The 22855-nt window shown below is 37.5% G+C and overlaps 1 protein-coding gene across 35 annotated transcripts in view; it reads right to left on the reverse strand.

Annotated features, from left to right (window-relative positions):
• Nucleotides 1-22855, reverse strand: part of DLG2 (discs large MAGUK scaffold protein 2) — a 997741-nt gene that overhangs the window by 244574 nt on the left and 730312 nt on the right. For all 35 annotated transcript variants that reach the window (XM_030474393.1, XM_030474424.1, XM_032919710.1 and 32 more), the window contains 2 exons: nt 22168-22309; nt 6987-7142 (listed from right to left, as the gene is read on the reverse strand). In XM_030474393.1, the coding sequence (XP_030330253.1) occupies nt 6987-7142; nt 22168-22309 (298 nt within the window). The remainder of the gene's footprint in view (nt 1-6986; nt 7143-22167; nt 22310-22855) is intronic.

A 22855-nucleotide genomic window follows, 5' to 3' on the forward strand; every position in this document is an offset into this window, starting at 1 on the left:
CTTCCCGCAAGCTGATGTTTTTTTTTTCTTCTCTAAAGACACAGTAAGAAAAATACTGCTACTTAACTAAACTAAGTTAATATTTCTGTCCATTTTATGAGCTAAGAATATACGGTTTAATTTCCACGGATGCAGAAAATGAACAAAAGAGGATCTTTAGCACTCCAGAGCACAGTATGTCTGAAAATCAAACCATATATTCCAAAAATATGAAACATTTCTCAAAAGATGAAACAAGAGAAACATCTTATTTTTTCTCTTTTAAAAAAATTAACTCTAATCTGTTTAAAAATATTAGTTTTCCTTCTCAGTATAACTGAGTTAGGAGATTATTTTACTGATAGAGAAAGCAAAGCAAATAGAATTAAGTAATTTGCTCAACTAAAGAGATTTAGCTAGCAGTACAACTGGAAATAAAGCCCAGCAGCTCTAACCTGAAGCACTCCAACTTAACCTGAAAGCCTTCTGTAACTTTACATAATTAAACACTTGAACTATAGAGATTTTATGCTTTTACAGGCAATCATCTCTCTGAGTTTTAAAAAGGTGCATCTTCTTAATAATTTTAATTAATAATGTTTAAAACAGAAGAGTTCTCATTAAAAATAGGAAAGAGCATAAGAGAGTCAGTAGGAATGGTTGTACTTATTAAGGTCAGAGATTCATCCATGCAAAGTAACATGAATGCTGAGGCTCATAGCTTCATTTTTCTTTCATTAACTATAATAGTTATATATGACTGGATCATTCACTTTAAGAGAACACTTGAGTCAGGATTAAAAAGAAATTACAGGAACTTATTCAGTTAAGACTTTTTAATTTGTTAATTGAAAATGATAAGGAAAACCCACAATTAATTTGTATCATCTCCAAAAGATCCTAAATAATTTAAAGGCCTCAGGAGTCTGATTCACAAGCAGGAGCAATCTACACGAGGGCTCTGCATTCGAGATGTAGACAGTTAATCAACATAGTTTATGCAGATTTTGTTTTGCCTTATAGTATGTAACTATAAAATATTGCCGTTCTGGAGCTGCTTTCAGAAGCAGCACCACACAGTCAAGTCTAACGGGTCTGTAGTTGCAAGCAGCTCGGCTGCCTCTTGTCTATCACTGCAATTTGTGCTCCACATGTGAGTCAAGGTATCCAAACTTATTTTTAGAAAGGTCTAAAGGTGCCAAAGAAGTACTTGAATTGCTAAAGGTGTTTTGGGAGTGAAGGCCATAGAGCTTAGATGCCTAATTCCCACTGAAATCAGCAATAACAAGATGCGCCAATTCCCATCAGCATGAACATCAGCACCCAAGCAGCCTCTGAGATGACCAGTTTAATCTCTTAAATTGCTTAGGGGTTGCTATATGCTGTGTACTTCTGAATGCCTAAATCTGTGTATAGATATACCTTAAAGTCACTTCTCAAAACAAAAAGTCACAGTGTTCATTTTTTAAAATGCCACCTTATGTTTTTCGGGAGTTACTTTATCAAGAGTTCTTTTAATCAGGTATCTTTTAATTTCTAAAGATGTTTTCCTCTGTGACAACAGGATTATTTTTTTCTCCATTGACACTGAATAAGTTGAACCTCAGTATTGCCTGTTTTGCTGTTCAAAAATCTACAGAAAGAATTGTGTACTTATTCCCTTCCACTGTCTTTAAGCAGTGATATTTAGTAGTGCTAGTTCAGCAGATAGAAGCTTGTTGTCTGTGGCTGGATTATGTAAAATGCAGATCAGTCCAGAAGCTGATTCCAAGGTGTTAAAATAGGAAAAACTACAAATCTACTCCAATTCTGACTTTAAATATTACAGTGCTTAAACCCATTTGCCCAAAACAGAATAATTTCCAATTTTATAAATATTATCTGTAATTTTCCCCCCAATATAAGTAAATGAATACAACTAAACAGTAAAAGTTCATTTTAAATTCAAGATGGTTGTGTTTGTGTGGGGCAAGTTGAAGATTCAATTTCATAATATCATTGCTTTTTACTGCTTGTTTGATAGGTCCCATTTTCAGGTTGCCAGGCATTTCAAAAAGCTCAAAATAGGGCTAGATGTGTTTTGGGAGATATAATTCCCATATTAAACACATGGGATTGAAAAGGGGATGATGAGTACTCCTGTAAAATGTGAATTTCAATAAAGATGACAAGAGCCTCCCTGGAAGGCAGCCACACACAAGAACACTTATATGCATTATTTTGACAATAAGCTCGCTCCCAGATGGTTATTGTGAAGAAAAAGGCTGCTCAGATATTAACAAATGAGAAAGGACACTATAGCAGTAAGTACTAGAGAGGCCCACTATTTACACCTTTTTCAAGTGCAGTTAACCTCCTGCAAGGATCCCTGAAAAGCAATCAAGACCTTTTCAGCTGTCCCTTCATGGTCTATAGAGGGATCCCAGGGATCCCTTAAATTCAATGAGTTGACCACAAGCAGTAATGTTTAGTGTTGCAGATGTGTGCTAGCCTGATTGCAGGGACTCATGGAGTGTGGTGACCCCTGTATGCTTACACGGAGGCTATGGGAATTCAGCCATGTGTTGGAAGCAGTATTACCCATCAATCATTACAATTCTGGACATCATAGTTTCCTTACCCATATATCCTGCATATATTTCAGCACCTTTTTATTTGTGTAGCTCTTTAGAGTTACACAATGCTCAGCTACCCCTGAATACCTATGCAAATGGCAGGCTGTTTGCTGCAAAAGACTCTGCTCTGCCCTGTGCCAATATCATAGAATCACAGAATAGTTTGGGTTGGAAGGGACCTTAAAGCTCATCTCATTCCAGCCTCCCTTCTCTCCCAAATCCCCATTGGTGAGAAAGTAGCAGTGGTTCCAAGAACTTGATGTCCTTAATGTGATTCATCAAATACTTCAAAATTATTTTCATATTATTAAATAATAACACAAATTGCCGTTAGTAATAGGATGCTATTGTCTTGGACAGAATTAGTTTTCAAAGAAGCTCTATGAGATCATTATTCAACCTCTTTTACAGACTGGGAAACAAAACTCAATATCACTAACTAGTCTGTCTAAGATTACAGATCACAGTGTCAGCCAGATCCGAGGCTGCCTTTAAGAAACTAATCTTGATTTTAAAAGCAAGCCAAATACTTTCAATCCAGGCACCCAAGTACTATAAGGAGGATCTGAAAGTTTACAAAAACTAGACAAAACATGAACAAAATTTCAACTTATTTTTATATTTTGGGAGGAGGCATGTTCCCAAGGTTTTCTCCTATGACTGTGAAGTTGAAACCCCTAGTTGAAACCTAGGGGAAGTTTGTTCCTTCCCCTAAATGTATTAAGAAATATTGACGTAATCACATGATAAAGGCTTAAGAGAAAAACAAGTACCTATGGAAAAAATAAAAATAAAGAAATAACACAAACCAACAATATCAGGGCTGCCCTTTAGCAAAATCTATGCTGGCAGCTAAAGTGCTAAGAAGATTTCAGTGAAGACAGGGGAGTTAGTTCTGGTCAAAACTGAAGCATTTTTTAAGTGTGTCTATGGAGTGGTGAATGTAATGAAGTTCTCGGTACAAAGACTGAGAACACAACATTTTATGTAATGTACTCTAGAAACAACGTCTCATGTTTGTAAAAGAGTGTTACATCTATGAGCTGTGATTTCCTTTCACTGCCAGTAATCGTCTAATTGTACATGTAACTGTCAATAATGACAGAGGCCAGAACATGAATACTCTGCATCCATTCCCACATCATGCTCCCAAAGAAAAACTTAATAGTTTGAAATTCTCTCTCTACTTCTGCCCTCGATGAGACAGATTTTCAGCTGTTGCACATTGACATGCCCCTGTTAATATCAATTCACATGAATTGATAATTCAGTCAAACCCCAAATAACTTATACCCTAAAATGGCAGTATGTTGTTCTAGACCTCCAAACCTCCCAGGAGATGACAGGCCACTATAGCTGCAAGGGTTATAAACTTGAATTTATTATAGACAAATAAGGCTTTGACCTATGAATCCTCTTTGCCTATTAAGTTAATGAGCCTTGACAAAACAATCATCTGAGGAGTATCTGACAAATTATCCGGAGCAGCAATTTGAAAGGCACTGGCTGGTTTACAAGCATTTCAATTGGGAGAACATGGCATCATGTTCCTCTTCCTCTGGAACAGTTATCTGTCAGACCAAATTTCTTGCAGTTCAGCAGCAGACTTTCAATATTGGAGCACTGAGACATGACAATGACTGCAGTTAACAAAACAAGCAAATAATCCCTGTCCCATTCTCCTCAAACCTGAGGCTGACAAATGCCAATGAAAGACTTTTCCTAGGAAGCCTGCAGGAAGACAAGGAAGATATCTTTTTATATTTGACTGGAGACCATGGAAGTGTATAATGTGGAGGAATAAGGCTTTGAGGAATTTAGGTGGGTAAAAGGAAACCTTTCGAAATGCCTGATCAATATTTGGAAGACTTTTTTTGTGATACAACTTCAAATAGAGATGGAAGTAATCACACCTGTGGATTTAGAACAAGGTCTTTTTATGCATTAATTCTTGCAAATATTTGACACAATACATCCCCGAGACACCACCTTTGTGAAATTTAGGGCTGCATACAATGAACGTTTCTGCAAGAATAACCACCTGGATTAGCGTTAAAATGGGATTAATACTTTTCTAAAATCTATTCTCCAACTGTGAATACTGAGTCCATTTGGAAATCAAATCATGGTATATGCTGTAAAGCTGTCACTTTCCTGACTGAAGGCATTTGCCGAAATATTACGGTCAATTATTGAAAGAGTCCTGTGGAAATGATGACAGTATTTGAGAACATCGAAAACTGTCATATTTTCCATCTGAATACTATTTCACAGTGGGAAGGAAGCATAAATTGTAGCAATCAGTAGCCTCTACCACAGCATGTAGCAGAGCACAGTGCAGAGCACTTAACCATGCACAAGTTGTGTCTTTTCTTATCTTTTGTATTCTTTTGTGGGACTGTTGAAATAAACAAACTGATTAAGTATACACGGACTAGAGCTTAATTATACATCAAGGTAGAATGAAGAGAAATGAAACCTCGTTCTCAAAGAGAACTGTTAATTGACACTCAGTAAAACAAAGCCCAGCTTTTTAAGTCCTGATATCAGGTCATCAAATATCTGATGACCAAGAATCCAATCAATCACACAATAAAGCAAAAGGATGTAGAGAATTATACCTTCAGGTGGGAAAATGGCCTAGTTCTATGAGCTCTCCAGGGCTCCTCTCATTACTGGCATTTGTGTATCTGATCTGCAGGAAATAGCCTTATCAGAATCACCCTTTCCCCCCCAGCCTATCTCCACTGTCCTGACAGTCAAGTCTTTAGAGATCAACCATTTAGCAATGAACTGCGTCTCTCTACATTTAGCATGTCACAGTCTAATCCTAAGTGCCCACAACACACAATTTCAAGGTCCCAAAATCCCCTATGAGCCTGCTTGTTCAACTTTCTAGTTCAAGTTGGTCCCTTCCTTTCTAAAGGGATCATTTTAAAAGTCTTTTTACAATGACCTCTTATGCTGTCTGGCTTTAAACATACAGCAGCACTATGATGCTTACAGATAAATTACTCATATGTAAACTGTACCTGAAGACCCAAAGTAATTTTACTAATCTTTGCTTATTTATTTCCTTTAAGATAGTATTTGCAGAGAAATTAAAATATTGTGGGTAGATGTTAGTGCCTAGCACCTTTCTGGACTTATTTATACCTTTATAAAACATTGTCCTTATCAGTGTTTTCACTCAAACTTGCACTGGCCTGAACAGCCTGACTAATCCCTTTGTCCAGTGATTAAGCATCTGTTTACAAATTCTAGAAGCTACACAGTTTTCATTCTAATCAACAAACAGCTTCTGCATGGTCTGAGCACATCTGTCGCATTCACTAGTATTTGTCTTATTGCTTTTTTAATTTAGCTGTCTATTTCATAGCACTGCAATGCATTTCACAGCTGTTTTTCTAATCCCTGGGGTTTCTTTCCTGTTAGGGTATCTTAGATTAATTTACCATTTTACTTTCCACTTACACGCTTCTGCTCTTACTCTTCCCACATTACTCTTTTCTTTGGTGTTTTCTGTAGAAAATGCCTATGATCAAAGCTCCAAATACAATTATTTTTCTTCCACTCCAGAATACAAAAGTTCATAGTATCTTTCCTGACAAAGGAAGCACTCATCATCTTCTTGAAAACTTGTACCCTACTCTTCCTCTATCTCCCAAGTCTTGTTTGCAAGTAGTTTACTACTATCCCAGTAGATTACAGAAGAATAGCTGGGTTATACTAGATACATTTTTTGGAGGGTACGTTTTTCTTTATTAAATATTTCTCAGGAGGCAGTAACTGACAATATTTTACAGAAATGTCTTCCATTACTTCAGTTATGGAAATGTTATCACTTTAGGTTTTACTAACTGTTCTCTCAGAGCACAGCTAGCCTAGGGAATGCTAAATTTTAGATATATTCTCAACCACAGCTTGGTGAGGGAGGTGATTATTTTTTCCTCAATTGCTTCTTAAAGGCTTAGGTAGCCACTCTATAAACCCAAAGATGCTCAGTGATCAAAGTATGCACGACACAGAAATAAAATGACTGAATCAAACTGAATTGCTACAGCTTTCAGTGAAGCTTTAGTCACTTTTCATTCTCACAGAGAAAAATACTGAATTCAGTTGTAAAATGTGATACATATCATGTAACCTATTTTAGAGCACCATTCCAATGGATCAAAACATTGCTTGTGTTCATCACTGGATTTTGGATGACCAAAATTATATATATTGCAGTAGCACATATCTTCCGGTGGTGCAAATGTGAAAGCATGGTTAAAAACAAGCATAAGCTGTAGAAAAAGAAGATCTATGGTGAAGATGCAAACTATGAGATAAATCCAGTGATGTTCATGCACTCTAACGAAGGAGGTGAGGAAGAAGCGCATGCAGTACCTGGTGATCTCAGAGTCAGGGAGCAGGCCTACGTGGTAGTGGGGATAGGGAGCTGTAAGAAGGAAGCTTTTGTCACACTCGACAGGGGAATAGTGCCTAGGAGAAGGTGGTTTATCACACAGTTTGTTCACAGTGCTGTAAACAGGTTCAGGAGGCCTGGTGATACAGAGACAAGAGTAAAAGATCAGGTGTGTATTAGTGGATGAGAATACAGAGAAAACACAGCAATCATTTTAAAAGCATGCATAGCAATTCTGTCAAGACCTTTTCACTAGGGCTTTTCTGACAAGTAAAGTGTGCTGTTAAAGGAAACATTTGATACCATAGTATTACGGCATACAAGTAACTGCATATAACGATATACACAATATAAGTGGGCCATAAAACTGGCTCATGGGAAGTGTGGGACTGAAAGGAAACATCTTATTCTGAAGCTCAGTTATGAATTTTCCCACATACTTTCTTTAAAAATATACATATATATATAAAAAATCTAACAATATTACTTCTGCACAGCTTTCTGTGACCTTAATTTTGAGCATTGCATTGAAGAAAATGTTTATTACCTGACAAGATGTATTTTTTACCCATTAAGATAAAGATGAAGTACATATTACTTGTTAATATAACATACTCCTGCCCCGATGAGCTGGGACTTTGCAATTAGAGTTGTGGTCAAAGTGAGCCATACCCTATAATAACACTGATGGTAATGAACCATGTAAGCAATTCATCTCATTGGCAGGCAATTCATTTCATTTCAAGAGTTCTTGGCTCTCTTTTCAGATTCAACCTTCGAAATCTGATTATGCAGACCACATCTGAAGAAGGTAACCTCATTGACAAGGCTACTGCAGTTCCTCTTGCACTGCTGCCCCAAATTACAGACAGCAGTCTGCAGAGCTAGGTACGAAGGTTAAGACCCTAAAGCTGACACTGACAGGTCAGTGCACTTCTCTCCTGATACCTAGAGCAATACTTACCACAAACCTCCCCGGGAGCCGCCTGGGGAGAGGGGAGAAGGGGATGCAGCCTTTAATACCAATCAGCCAGGGATCCACAGGAGAAAACCAGCACAGTTTTAAAAGAAAAAAGCACCATATAGCACATTTCCCATCATGCAACTTCTCCAACTACGGCACTGGCCCCAGCAGATACCTCTGGGACTACTGGCAGAGTGAAACTTGACTCATAATTTCCTGAAGTTTCTGTTCTAAAGAGTGCCAAGATGCAATTGCTGTCATACCCTCGCTTCTGCCAGAAGATCCAGGATATGCCACTGCCTTTAATCACAGCGATACAGTAGTAGCTAGATGAAAATCTTATTTCAGAAGCCTGAAAATATCAAGAGGCCAAGCAGTTAATGAACTCTTTTTGTTCTTCTGGCTGCGCTGTGCCTCACATGGGTGTGGTTTTCGCTGTGACTTTCACAGGTACCAGAAGTTATTACGATCGTGGATGCACTGGCAGATACAGAGAACATGTTTTCCTTTGTTGTTAGCTTCTGGTTTTGTCCTTTGGGGGAAAAGGAGTAGCTGCTTTACTTAAAACTTGGTCTCACTCAATGCTAATAACATTATTCATTGCAATCTGACGTATGATTTGAGAACTCTTTGCGCCTGACTTTCCCAGGGAAAACTTTAGAGTTATAAAAATGGCACTGTCAGATTAACAAATATCAAAACATCAAAGCTGTCACTCGTTTTGTTATAAAGCATTCTGTCAAGCATTTAGTAAAACCCCTTTACAAATGTTCAAGGTAGCAATTCTTTTTTATCAACTTGTTACAGAGGGTTGGATTTAATAATTTATTTACTAAATCAATTGCTGCTTTCAATATAAAAAAATCCAGAGGAAAAACACTTCTATTATTGTATTTCAGACCAATACTGTCTTTCATTCCCTCAGAAATCACTTTTGCTTTTAGGCAGTATATTAAAGAACAGTACAAATACTGAATATAAATGATACATGCTGTGAAAACTGAAGTGTTGCCACAGTGCAGAATGATGAATAAAAATTGTAGATTTCTCCATGGGTTAAAACACTAACTAGTCCATAAACCACTTGCTAGCTTCCTATATTCGAGTTACTCGCTTTCTCCGAGTGGTAGACAATATGAGTGTTGCTACCCTTTGGATATATTGTGAATGCTCAAACTACACTGAGTCATCAGTGAGTGACCATCCAACCTTGTGCTGAGACACAAATCATGCCACAGAGATGGACAGATATGAGTGTTTGCTTTGCTAATTGAGAGCTACAAACTGCTTCCAAAAGCAAAACAAAGGTAAACATTCAACATCTACCTAAATACTGAGACCAAATTGGTACTTCTAATATAAACACGGGATTCCTAACAAAATGTCTTGCGAAGTCCACCAGATTTTAAAACACTTAGCATTTTTCACTCTTTTTAATCGTGCTGGATGGGAACATAACAGAAAATTGGAACAAGTCACCACATTGTTGTATAAAGCCCTCTACTCATTGGTATTATGTGATACTGTGACTTAGCTAACACCACACCCTCTCTAATTCAGCAGAACAGAGAGGTCTTAAGGTTAAGAAAAGGAATTCAAACTTCTTATCCTTTCAAAGCTTGGACTCTGCTTAGCATAGGATTCAGAGTATTGGCTAATTCCAGTTATGAGTGCCCTCCTTGTAAGGTCTGTGAACTGGTCTGAGATCGTCATAGGCACTTATTTACCATCAGATGCCATTCTTCAAGGTCATTAAGAACTGGTTCTTTAGATACCTTCATACTACTCAGAGGCACATGCTAATAGCTCAAGTTGCATGGCTGGGCCCTGGCTGCACATTTTATTGGCAAGAAAAACAAGAACTTGAAAAATAAGCAGTATGTAACATCAAGGGTCCAGCTCAGATCAATATAAACTTATTTCTCTCCCAATTAGATTTAATAAATATAAATTAAATAATGTCAAAACATTCACTGGGCACATCACCGTCCTGCTCATACAAACTGTGCTTCATGTAGGCCAGTAATTCTTAAAAGTAATGAGATACTTGCTGCAACAGACTATCTTTAAATATCCTCCTGACTCTTCAACTTCCCTGTGTCAAACTAGTATGTACCTACTTTTGAAAACATCCCCTTATGTTCCACCCCCCAAAAAAAAGGTAACTAAGAAGACCACCAAGCTTTATTAAATGATTCTTCTAGGGCAGCATTTTCTCTTGTCACCTATATTTCTCCTCACTAGAAGATGATAGTCATAAACTATTTTTCTAGCCCACCCAAAAAATTGAAAGCTGGACCTGTCAATCAGTATAGCCCTAACTGCAATGAGGCACAATTTCCACAGAAAGATATAACTAATTGGTGGAAAAGCTAACCGTAACAGTGGGAGGTAGAACATTGATCTGACACTGGTTTGCTTTATTTATTTCATAACAGATTGTGTAAAGAAAACAAATCTTCCTGGCTGGTTGTAGACCTTATTATTCCTTGTTTGGATCACTGTGTTATTGTTTCAGGCTGGCTTTATTGCACAACAGAAGTTATAAGAAAATGGCATTATTAAAACCTCTGTCTCCTTAGCGTCATGCAGTGTCCTCAATTTAAACTTTTTTTACTGCAGAATCCTGTTTGGCAGCATTCAGTTGCCAACACACAGTGTAATAACTATTAACAGTTTAATTTTAAAAAACATTTTAAAAGCTTTTATGATATGGAAAGAAACCAGCTAAGCTCTCACAGCATATTGAGTATTCAGGTCTATAGCCAGGGAACACTAAATTCAATTTGAGAGAGAATAAATCTCACAAAGCTACAAGTTTCCAACTTCTTTTTTTTTCAGTAGCAATTTTTAATTGTACCCAAGTTCAGTAAAGACAACTAATACATTAGTATTGCTAATATAATGTTGCTGGAAAGTGTGCAAAGAACTGTCTTTAAAAGTATAGCACTATTAAAACAAAAATCAATAGCATTTTAATACAAACTCTTCCACTTCGCCATGTTGGACAGAGTCTTGGGTGACATGGTCTAGTGTGAGGTGTCCCTGCCCATGGCAGGGAGGTTGGAACTAGATGATCTTAAGGCCTTTTCCAACCTTAACTATTCTATGATTCTATCTTAAGGTCTTTTCCAATTCTAACTATTCTATGATTCTATTCTATGATTCTAATAACCAGTGATATTTATATGTCTTTTGACATCTTTTAGTTTCTTGTTCTTATAATCTTCTAGGAGAACAACATACCTTCTTGTTCAATAGATTTCTTTAGAATTGAAAGTTCATTTTATTTCATAGGTTGTGTCCTGGCAATTCAAATAAGACCCAATCATTTATATGACTTAAACAGGGGAAGTTTAGATTAGATATAAGGAAGAAGTTCTTTACAGTGAGGGTGGTGAAGCACTGGAATGGGTTGCCCAGGGAGGCTGTGGATGCTCCATCCCTGGTGGTGTTCAAGGCCAGGTTGGACAGAGCCTTGGGCCACATGGTGTAGGGTGAGGTGTCCCTGCCCATGGCAGGGGGGTTGGAACTAGATGATCTTAAGGTCCTTTCCAACCCTAACTATTCTATGATTGTATGATTCTATGTTTCTTTCCATTAAATGAAAGACAGAGAAAGGGTGTGGAGAGCTGGAAGAAAACACCTGAAGTACATTACCTAAGTTCTTTCTGGAAATCCTTCTATAATCAATGATTTCTCAGCTTTTCCATTATTAGCTGCTATTTTCATGAGCCTTAAAGTTTTCCATAACTGCAAAACAAGTGCTTAGATCATGGCAATTCTTTATAGCACAGTAATAAAGAGTGAGAATTGCCTTGTTCCTCTTAACCATACTATTTAAACATTTTAATAGGGTTTTCAGATGAAATGGTCTACAAGAAGGCATAATTTAAAACTTTTAATATTGTACACCCAATTCTACACTCGTTATTCTTAAACATTAGGAATAAGGAAATGAAATGGCTGCTTAATTTGAAAAAAATCAGTAATGATGTTCTGTTGCAGTAATGGAAAAGAAGGCTGTTTCACTTAGGAATGCGGGGACTATCAGACCAAAGGCTCCAGCCGCTTGCAGTGGTTTTTTAGGGAAACAGGGCCAGTAAAGAATGGCCCTTCCCCGCTCAGCCACTGAAAATCAGCAAGGACGATAAAAACCAGAAACTAAATCCAAGCAAACTGTGGTCAGTAGGCCTATCCACCATGAATTTGAGCATGTATCCTCATCCATATTTGAACATTGTTCTATTCTTAGGCTTCACAGCATCCTGGGGCAATGAGTCTCACAAACCAATCATGTGACATACCCAGACACCTCTAACTTTGTGTACTGTAAGCGTGTTCTTTGGTTGCACATTGATAACAAATGGTAACGTTTCAAAACCTTCAATTTTCTGTATTTTAAACTTGGCAATGCATTGTAAACTCCCTGTATCTTAGTTATAAGATAATAGTGCCTGTTGCCTTCTCTGTGCCAGAAGTACTTTTGCAAGCTCTCTTTTATCTGTCTCTGACATCTTTTTTCTACACTGGACTTATTTGTTATTTAGCTTTACCTGCAAACTATGCTACACCCTTGATCATCTCTGTCACCCTCCTCTGGGCTTTTTCCTGTTGCCTCCATGTAGTACTCAAGACTTGGATGCATCATAGATTCATACAGGAAAACATTATATTTTGCATTGTTTCCTATCAGATCCTATTTCCATTCTTAATTACTTTTTTGATTGCTCTTGAATACTGAGCTGACAATGTCACAGGACTAACCACAATCACCCCAAGGTGTCTTTCTTAAGTGGTAATAGCTGCTTTAAGAGTCCATGTCCATGATACATGTAGTATGTACTCGGGGCTACCTTTATCCTCTGTGCACTATTAAATGTTACTTACCATTTCCATAACCATTATCACTGCCAATCTTACTAGCTCATTTCAAAAATCTCTATACAAACACTAAAGCAGATTCTGGAATTTGATTCTTTCTTTTAAAGTGTTAAGTAATAAGTAGCTTCCACTGACTGTATTAGAAATAGTCAAATCCTATTACTTGGGGATCTCTGACAGGCCTGTTTAAATCTGTGTGGATTACTCAGGACATAACGGACTACTTGGTGACTTGACAATAACTATATTTTTACTTCAACATAAATTATTCTCTCAAGTTAAGACTTGTTATTTAAAATAAATTTGGGGTAGAAAAATGAAATCTTATGATAGGCAGACAATTATTATGCATTTGTAAAGTTAAATGATTAGTTTAAGACAAAAGTTCTGTATTAAATACATTATATATATCAAATAGTTGCTTTGCAATTTAGTGATTTCATGCTTCATTGAAGGGAATGAATAATAAGAGTTAGGAAATACAGCTGTGACCTGTTTTCTAAAAAGCTGGTGACTGGTGTTCTACAAGTAGACATTCTTAGATGATAGCATAACTAAATACTGTATGATCATATTTCACCAAGGGTCCAATATAAGGTTATATGGACAAACTTTTATTTTTCTTTTCTTAACTGAACATTTAATGTGTAACTCAAATAGTGTTCTTTTACATTTTTGAGGGCTTTTTTAATAATTCCTTAGATTAATTGAAGACTCAACCAAGAAAGAAATCCTATTATGGGACACCATATTGAATTCAATATAATAATCAGCAAGGTCTCTAATTTAAGAGCTAGAGCATGAGAACTCTGCCTTCTGAGAGACAGGGAGTAACCAGTAGCAGCAGCAGGCTGCCATCCTGCAGACAGACAGGCAATGGAGATGAACTATCACAACAGACTGCCTGGTGGGATCACGTACACATCACACAAACCCCAGAAACCTTGGGTTCCTCTCCATTTTTCTAGAGAGAGATGGCCTTAGCCTGATCCTGCCAGCATCTTATCAGCAACTTCTCCTACCTGCTCTCTATCTCTGTTCCTTGCCCCAGTCGTCTTGCACAACGACTGATTATCCCAAACCTCTTGTCTCACTGTGTGAGGGAGTTGCTGGTTTAGTAGCCCTGAAATTCACTGCTGCTCTGCTCCAGGATATTTTTCTTTACTTCTTCATGCTTCTTCACCCATTTCTCACTTATGTTCTTCCTTGTCCTAAATTCCATTTCCAAATCCAAGTTTCTTATCCAATAAATACCAGTCTTCCTTTCTTGTGATTTCCATTCTCACACAACCAGTGACAAGTTCTCCCTCATTTTAGCTAGCATTCAATCTCACCATAATTCGTTGCCAAAACACTCCCACTATTCCTCTGGTCTCTCTAGTGCTGAAATCTGACAGAACTGGGCATTCAGAGTACAAAACAGAATCACTCCTGATTATGTTTCTGTGTCAGAAAGGGGTGGAAGAAATAAGTAGAGAGAAAATTAGCTTTGGCCATATAATGCTGTGCTCAATCATACTAGCTTTTTTAAATAATCGAGTCACTATTACAGAACTGTGAGAAGCTTTGATATACCTCAGTGTGCAATATGGAATCTGGAAGAGTTCTATTGCAAAAAATATTAAACACAAATAAACTGCAGTTTTTCCAAAGACTAATATTTTTTGGCATTAAGATGGATTTTCACAAATACAGTGGAAATGCTATGTGGATTAAGTTCCATCTTCTCCCATATTTCAACACTGTGAAGCTATGTGTGGAATATTCCAGTACTTAATATACAGTATCCTCACAATCTTTAAGATAGACTAGACTAGAACAGAACGTGAACCAAGCCATGTAATTCTCCCTCCATCCCTTAAATGACCAAGTAGCTATGGCTGAAACTAAATGCAATTTAATTTGGTAATACTAGTAGTTATTTAAAATTACTTTAACTATAATAGATGTAATTTACACTGAATTTTAAATCAAAACAAACATACAACCTTTGCTATTCCTAGATAAACAAATCCAGCCCCAGGCAAAAAATGAGCATGAAAATATTAACTTAAACAATTAATCTGCCCAAGTTACAACTGATTTAATAAGAAGAATAAATAAAAGGAATTATCAGTCTCCCCATATTACTAGTTTATTCTCTTTAGGGCATAGCTGACATGCTGAGTTTGGGTTAGGCACGGTGATACGACTGAGTGCTCACAATTGCTTGTCATATTCATATAACTGCATCAGTGTACTTTTATCTGAGTATCTTTTACTCATCACTCCTGAAGTAACATTGGGTCAAAAACATGGTGTAAAAATCACCATTTGAAAGTTCTACCTACAGTACTTGAAGATCATCTGGGAAACATGAGTTTCACTTCTGTTCCCACACAAGAACTATGCAGCTAACTCTTTTCAGCAAATATACACTTTTAAAACATGCAACATATGGATTTTGTCAATGGATTAACTAAATCAACTCATTAAAGATCCCAAAGGAACAGTTTTCAGGACTCACAACTAAAAACTGCAGTTCCTTTTTCCTATTGTTATGCTTCACAAAACCATGCCAGAAAACTCTTACAGTTTTATAACACACAAACCATAATATTAGTTGGAATAGTTTAATACTTAAAAGTCAAATCTGTGTATCAATACAAACTTAAAGGTGTTTCCATAAAATATCCTCAACTAGCAAGTTTACGTAAGTAAAGAAACAGTTGAGGAACTGTTTCAAAACAGGTTAAAAATCCCCGGAGACTTCAACTTCATGGCTCTTCTTTTTCTCCCTTCCAGTCCCCAGCACCTCCTCCTCATCCAGAAAATGTTATTTTTCAAAGATACATGTTAAAAAAAATCAAATATGCTTTTCACAGCAAAACCGGCAACTCAGCTTTTCCATCCATGAGTCTTTTTATCCAGCCAGAGTTAAATGTTAAAGTGAATTTTTTATCAGCTGAAGCACAGAATTTTGATGTTATCGTTTCCTGAAGTTAAATAGGAAGTAAAAACTCAAGATTGTAGTTCTTTGTTTTTATGGATCTTTCCTGATGTTGTTCATTAGAGACAGAAGGAATGTACATCTAAAAGCCAGAGGATTTTTAGGCTATAATTTCAGCATTTCTGCAAATAGGCAGGCAGACATCTGCTAAAGAGTAAACTGTAATTCTCTCTCAGCTGTAATAGTAATGAATGTCCCACAAAAAACCTAGAAAAAACCACTTCTTTTCTTCCTACTGCCATAGAAAATCTGGGTGGAATGCATCTGTATAGGTCATCTCATCCAATTTTGTGCTGGAAGCAGGATTACTGCAAACACCAGAACCGATCAGCCATGATTTTATCGAGCCAAATCCTAAAAATCTCGAAGGGTGGATATTTCACAACCCTACTAAGAAACCTGCTCCAGTACTGGTACACCCATCTGCTGTCTATTTTTTTCTTCTTAAACTGAAATGAGAACATCCAAAGCAAATGCTTCTGGCCACTGGTCCTTCTCTACTGAGAAGAGTTTGGTTTCATCATCTTTGCTACTTGGTACTTATAGGGTGATCTTAAATTGCCTCTTAACCTCTTCTTCACAACATTAAACAAGCCCCAGTTCCCTCAATATCCCTCTAACCTCCATGCGATTTAGGACTCTGAGAACCCTCTCCTGCTTTTCCACAACACTCCTGAAGTTGAAATAGGGGAATTGGTCACAGCCTTCCAGAAAATAACTCATCTTTTTGTGCTGGCCATGCTTCTCCTGTTATAGCCTACTATGCTGATTACCTGACTAGCAATGAGATGGCACTCCTGGGTCCATGTTCAGCTTGGCATCTGCTGTAACCTCCAGGTCATTTTCAATGAAGCAGCAGTTTCATGTTTATTTCACGGCCCATACAAGTGTGTGCTGCTGTTGCACCTGAGATGCAGTCTTCTTCCTGCTGAACTTTGTAAGGCTTTTCAACGCCAAGTCCTCGAGTATATCAAGATCTGTCTGGAATACAGCTAAGCCATTTGTCATGTTAACCACTCCCCCTTAATTTATTATCCTCTGCAGATTTGCTGAGGGTGCGCTATGTGTCATGATCTAGGTCATTGATGAAGATATTCACTGATGTGCAAGGTATCCTGAGCTACTCTGCTCATCACTGACCACCTGACAGATGTCAAGTAATCATTACCCTTTGAGCCTACTGGTTCAGTCAGTTCCCAACCCAGTCTCTTCTTACAGTCTACACTTCCTCAGCTTTCAGATGGGAGTGCTGTGGGAGACTGTATCAAAAGCCTCACCAAAGTCAGCCCTTGCATGCAAATGAGCATAGCCATGCTGGGAGAAGGCTGATGAGCAAGGTGACAGCATATAATCCAAGAGATATTCAAAGGGTATCCAGAAGGTTTCCAAACCTTTACAAAGCATTTTTTCTTTCCAGCTATTGATTAGTTGAATGTGTTTATCCAACACTTCCTCGTGTTTGGATGAGATGCTGTTGCAGGAGTTTTAAAGGGTGCTCCTTGTGTTGCAGCATCTCCTGCCCACAGAAGAGGTGTGAGAAATACCTTGGCAGCCACTCCCCAGGGGAACTAGTAGAGAAAAGGAATCACCATGTGCCCCACAGCAGATCCCAGACACACATCTGTGGGAGTTACAGCATAGGTCAGGCATGACTCTGGAGTCAGCTGTGCTTTCACCCAGCAAAGAGGCATTCCTGCTCAAGGCAGGACCTGTGCTGTGGCCCGGGTCAGTATAGGGCAGCCACTGCTCTCCCCTCATCCGCACAGCTAAGTCATTTCATCAGGAAAGACCACCAGGCTGGACAAGCACACAATTTGCTTTCGGTAAATCTATGCTGACTATTTCAGTTACCTTCTGGTCCCTTAAATGCCTGGCAAAGATGATGTTGTGTGCTTCAGCTTTTTCTGTATTGTCTGTCATTACATTGTCTTCCTCCGTTCATTAGTTTTTCCCTTCATCAAATTTTACCTTAATTTTTTAAATGTAGCACATCTGAAGAATCACTTTTTGTTTTCCTTTATTGCTCTTGTCTGAGCTCAAATCATTCAGCTTTTCGACTTTGTCATTAAGCAGCCAAGCAATGCTTGTCTATATCTTGCATTTTAGGCCATCAGAAAGCTCTCTGCTCAGCCAAGAAGGCCTTCTGCTGAATCCCCCTCCTTCCTGCTAAAGAGGATGGTTCATTCATGAGTTCTCAACAAGTTTTATTTAGAAATCATCCATTTTTCATGGACCCTATGTCTCTGTGGCAGCATCCCAAGAGATTCTGCTTAGCACTTCTTCAAAAAGGCTGAAGTCTGCTCTTCTGAAGTCTACAGTCATAACTTGCTGACTATTTAGACTTCCTTTGAATCATGAACTGAAACAGCTCATGGTCACTCTGATCCAGCTGTTATTTATCACCACCTTTGCCACTAGTTTTTCCCTTTATGTAAGCAGCAACTCAAGAAGAGAATTATTCCTGTTTCTCCCCTATGGCAGCATTAGGAAATTGTCAGCAACTGTCAATGAATCTCCTGCATTGCCCGCACAATGCTTTAATTTTACTAGAAATTAAAACAAATAAGGACTTACTTGCAGAATGATGATGACTGTATTGATAGAGTTGGCTTTTATCCACATTCTACCAACCTGACATTGTGTTATTTCATTTAGATTTTAAAAGGTGACAATCTTTATATAAAATAAAGGAAGGTAAAGCTTCCATCCACAGTGAATTAAAATGTATCCAATAAAACAAAAAGTCAATTATGCCTATCACTGACAGCATTCTGGATCAATAATATACACAACTTCAAAAAGCTCAGTAATTAAAAAACATCCAGCTTCATTAAAACTTGTGGCTGAAAATGATTTGTTTCTTTTCTATCCCTTGTGCTTGGATTAAGTTATTTTCTCCCCTTTGTTTTATCAAGCAAAAGTTGTACTGAATTTTTTCAGATGCATACAATATCAGACCAAAACCCACAAATTTTTATCAATAGAGACACTTATTTTTGTTAGCAAAATATGAGTATTTAGTTAAAAAACCCCTTAGAACTGGAGGGGGAGGGAGGAGAAAAACAAAAAATAAATGCAAGAGGAAGTGGACAAATTCAGTTGAATGTTCAACCATTTAAGCTTTACCAATAGATTCATTATAGCAAGTAAGCTTGTCATCAGCCTCACTCAAATCTCATGTGCAAAGAATTACGAAATTGCAAAAGCCTCTTATAATGGAGAAGTTACTGTTCCAAATATAGCTGGCACAAATAAAAACCTGCTGGAAGTGTTGCCATATAATGACTGCACAAGTAATAATTTCCCTATGTGATCACTATGTAAATCAGGCCTGAAAACCCCTTGTAGCATGAACGAGGTAGTTTTAATGGATAGCGCTGTAGGAGTTGGCAAACATCTTAATTATAAAAAAGTATGTGAGGAAATCTGTAAGTTTCACTAAAATTATCAATCTTATAATTACATCCCAAAAGATTTTAAGTCTTTCGAAACCGGTCAGCAACAAAGGCTTTCCAAATATCTTCTTATTTTAATGGCAGTCTTGTCTGCAAATCCTATGGCATTGCACAGAAAGAGTGCATTCGCTGTTCTCAGTGTATGGCTGTGAAAATCACTGTGAGAGTTAACTGTGGCATTTTCAATAGTCCCACTTGAATCAATAGGCAATAATCAGCTACATGGATGTTTAAAGCAAACAAAAAGGTTCAGCATCATTCAAGGGTTAAATGGTTCCGCTTTGAAGATCTTATCATTGTAGTCAGCAGAGAAACCTGGTCTCTAGTTCTTGTTTGGGTGTCTCTCAGATAGTGCTGTATGATATACGTCAAGGGAGGAAATGCAATGGCAAGAAATGCCATCTTCCTTATGACTACATTCATTTTATCTTTGTGCTTTTGTATCCTGGGTAACAGTGTCGCATATAAACAGTTGTCACTAATATAGTTAAGTATATAATAGCCTCCTTTTCAACAGGTCAAAGTAAATACTTGTTTCGAACTACAAGACTTTCACCTGATTTGCTCTGATTCATTCAGAGTCTGCTCCTATTACTTGACACCCTTATTTCTGCCAGTGCCACGTCTTGCACAGAAAGTGATGTTTGTAGAGTCAGATTCTCCTGTCAATAGTGCCAGTGCCACAGAAGACTTTGGATATCAGCCCAGATAGGAACAAGAACACAGGAGAGGAGTATTTCACAGAATAGATGCAGCTTCTCTGGGCATTCATTTTTTTTCCCCAAATAATACAAAATGGACATTGGTGTGAATAGGTTGGTCAAGAACCAGACTGTGCCAGTGTTTTACTGTTAGGAGCTAAACCAGCAGAATTAACTTGTTTAAAACCAAACTAAAAATATCAGTATAGAAATAAATATTTCTTCCTTAAAAGATCAAAAAGACATACTAATTGATTTCAATATTTAACCTGCATAGTTCTTTGAGCAAATGTGCTTTCTACTGAACTAATGGGCTCAGACTGCCATTGCCTTCTTTTCTATGACTTGTTTGGGGTGTTTTTGGTAGAAGTAATTAGATAAAATCAGCTGCATGGAACACAGAGAACACAGAACTGTCTAAAGATACGTCTTCATTACCTTACAGGCCTTCTAACAATTTAAATGGTCTTTTACTGCACATGGCAGCTTTTCTCCCGTTTTAGGAAGACTTACTTCACTTTCTCTGAAGTCTTTCTTGGTCTCCTTAGCTATTATCTACTTGTAAGATTGATTTTTTTGCCATTTTTTAAGCTTTTTTTTTAATCCTTCTCAGTAATAACGTTGAGACATCTCATTACAGAAGGAGAGAATTCAGCTTATTAAGAAAGCCTTCAACATTGTAACCCAGATGCTACATTGGTGCGCTTCCTATACACACATATTTAGAAATTATGAGGTCAGTACTAACTCAGGTAAAGCCTTGATACACAATTTAATGAAATCAATGGTTTAACTATTAATTACAAAATGTAACTTCTTGGAAGTGTTTGGAGAAAACGCATCCTAACTAAATGTCTCATAAGTTGAAGGAAAGCAATGTCTGCTTTGCATCCTCAGTCAAAACAGAGAAATTCTTTTAGCCAAGAGAGGGAAGCAAGGTGTGGTTTCCATATATTTATGTCCTGATTAAACACTGTGTCCCAATTTAGTTACTCTGAATCTGTCTGATCCAACAAGTTCAGCAGCTTGAGATCGTAATCATATGCAACACAAAAAATTAAATGCAAATTAGCAAGTTATGAAGCTGATGAATACATAAGTGGAGATTCTTCGGCTTGATATACACAGTAGGTCAGGTCAGATGATGGGAACAGCTCCCTCCTAGCTTTAAATACGATGACTTTATAAATACTGCAGCACAGGAAAAAAATTAATTTCTCATTTTCTGTGGCATTATAATGTGGGCTCATTTTACACACTTAACAGCTGCTGTCTCCTAAGTGAATGGTAGTGCTCTTCAAACAAAAAGATAAACACACGCTGTCTCATCAGTGACGTTCAGTGTTGAACTAACAAAAGGCAGAAAAGAACCCACCCAGCATTTTCCTATTTCCTCTTCTACCTGGAAGCCAACTACATGGATACAATTCTGTTACCATACTTTCATATAGCAGCACAATTCTTTTGGGATTATCAAAAAAAAACCAAAAAAAAAGGAATGAGAAGCAATTTCCAGGGTCATTTTGCTGATGATTACATCAAAGAACTCCATTTATATGAAGGTATCGAGTGCCACGGCATAAACAGTTTCCTTTTAACCTCTCTGCTCTTACAGAAAACTGTTTCAGATTATGATTGCTGTAATGGTTAAGAAACTTTTTCCAGTTTCCCTCCAATATTTATTTCCAGCCAGTTGATACATTATTTTTCTTTTCCCATAGTGTTTTCTCTCCATAACATTTATCTTCCGTTTATCTTCTGCTAACCTAAACAAGCTGGACCTTTCAGAGTGTACTGTCACAGAGTGGTACAATGCACATACAGTCCCTCCACCCATACATGCAGTGAGCCAGATGAGTCACTGATCCTGAGATCTCCTAGTTGTGTTAAGAAGCAGAATATTTTTCTCAGTGCCACATTGTTCTATTGCAGCCATCCTGTTTAGGAACTAGTGCAGGAGTGCACTCGTGCAACACGGACCTCTGGTCCGTATTCATTTATGTGATCTTTCTCTTAGTTGTCTTCATACCTGTAACAGTTTCAATTCATCTTCCCCTGAATATGAGTGGAAATAACTCTATGCAATATTCTATTTGGGGTGCACTGAACGCTTTAGCTATGTCCTTTGCAATTGTCATGAAAGTTAGCAAATAAAGAGACGCATCTGACCTGGTGTAGTCGTCCTCCACAAGCATGTGCTTTGGAATGGGTGAGTATCTTCCTGGTGAGATAGGGGCCAGGGATGCCTTGTACTCTAAAGTGCCATTGTTTCCAGAAGAGAGTATATGATTTTCCATTGGTGGAGAATAAGCTGATGGTAAGAATAAGCATTTCTAGTTAGCCACTTCCATGTTTGATTAGATGTTACAAGAGCGCTGTTTTTCAGTTAAGTACCAAGAACATGCTCATTGCTATGAATAACATCAAAACAGACAATCTTTGCCTGAGAGAGCTTCGAATGTAACAAGGAAGAATGAACAGCTGGATTTTTCCTGAAAGGTTAATAATACTACTACTACTATTACTACTAATTATTATTATTATGGCTCATTTGCCACAATTGACTCTTTACAGATCTGAATAAGAAAAAGTAGTTTGGGAAACAGGAAACATTTTCTTCAATTAGGACTGACTTGAAAAAGGAAATGTAAATAGGAGAAAATGAGATTAAAAGCACACTCCTCTTTTTGGCTTCAATATACAGCAGGGGGAGTAATACAGTAAGGGTTTAATGCAGGATAATTGCAGGAATTTTATGTATGGCAAGAATTATGTATGGTGAAGATTTAAAGCTGTGATCTACTAAAGGTGCCAAAATTCCCAATATAATTGAAATTTCATAGCTGGTATTCAGATG

Source organism: Strigops habroptila, chromosome 2, assembly GCF_004027225.2.
Source record: "Strigops habroptila isolate Jane chromosome 2, bStrHab1.2.pri, whole genome shotgun sequence".
NCBI classification, from domain to species: Eukaryota; Metazoa; Chordata; class Aves; order Psittaciformes; family Psittacidae; genus Strigops; species Strigops habroptila.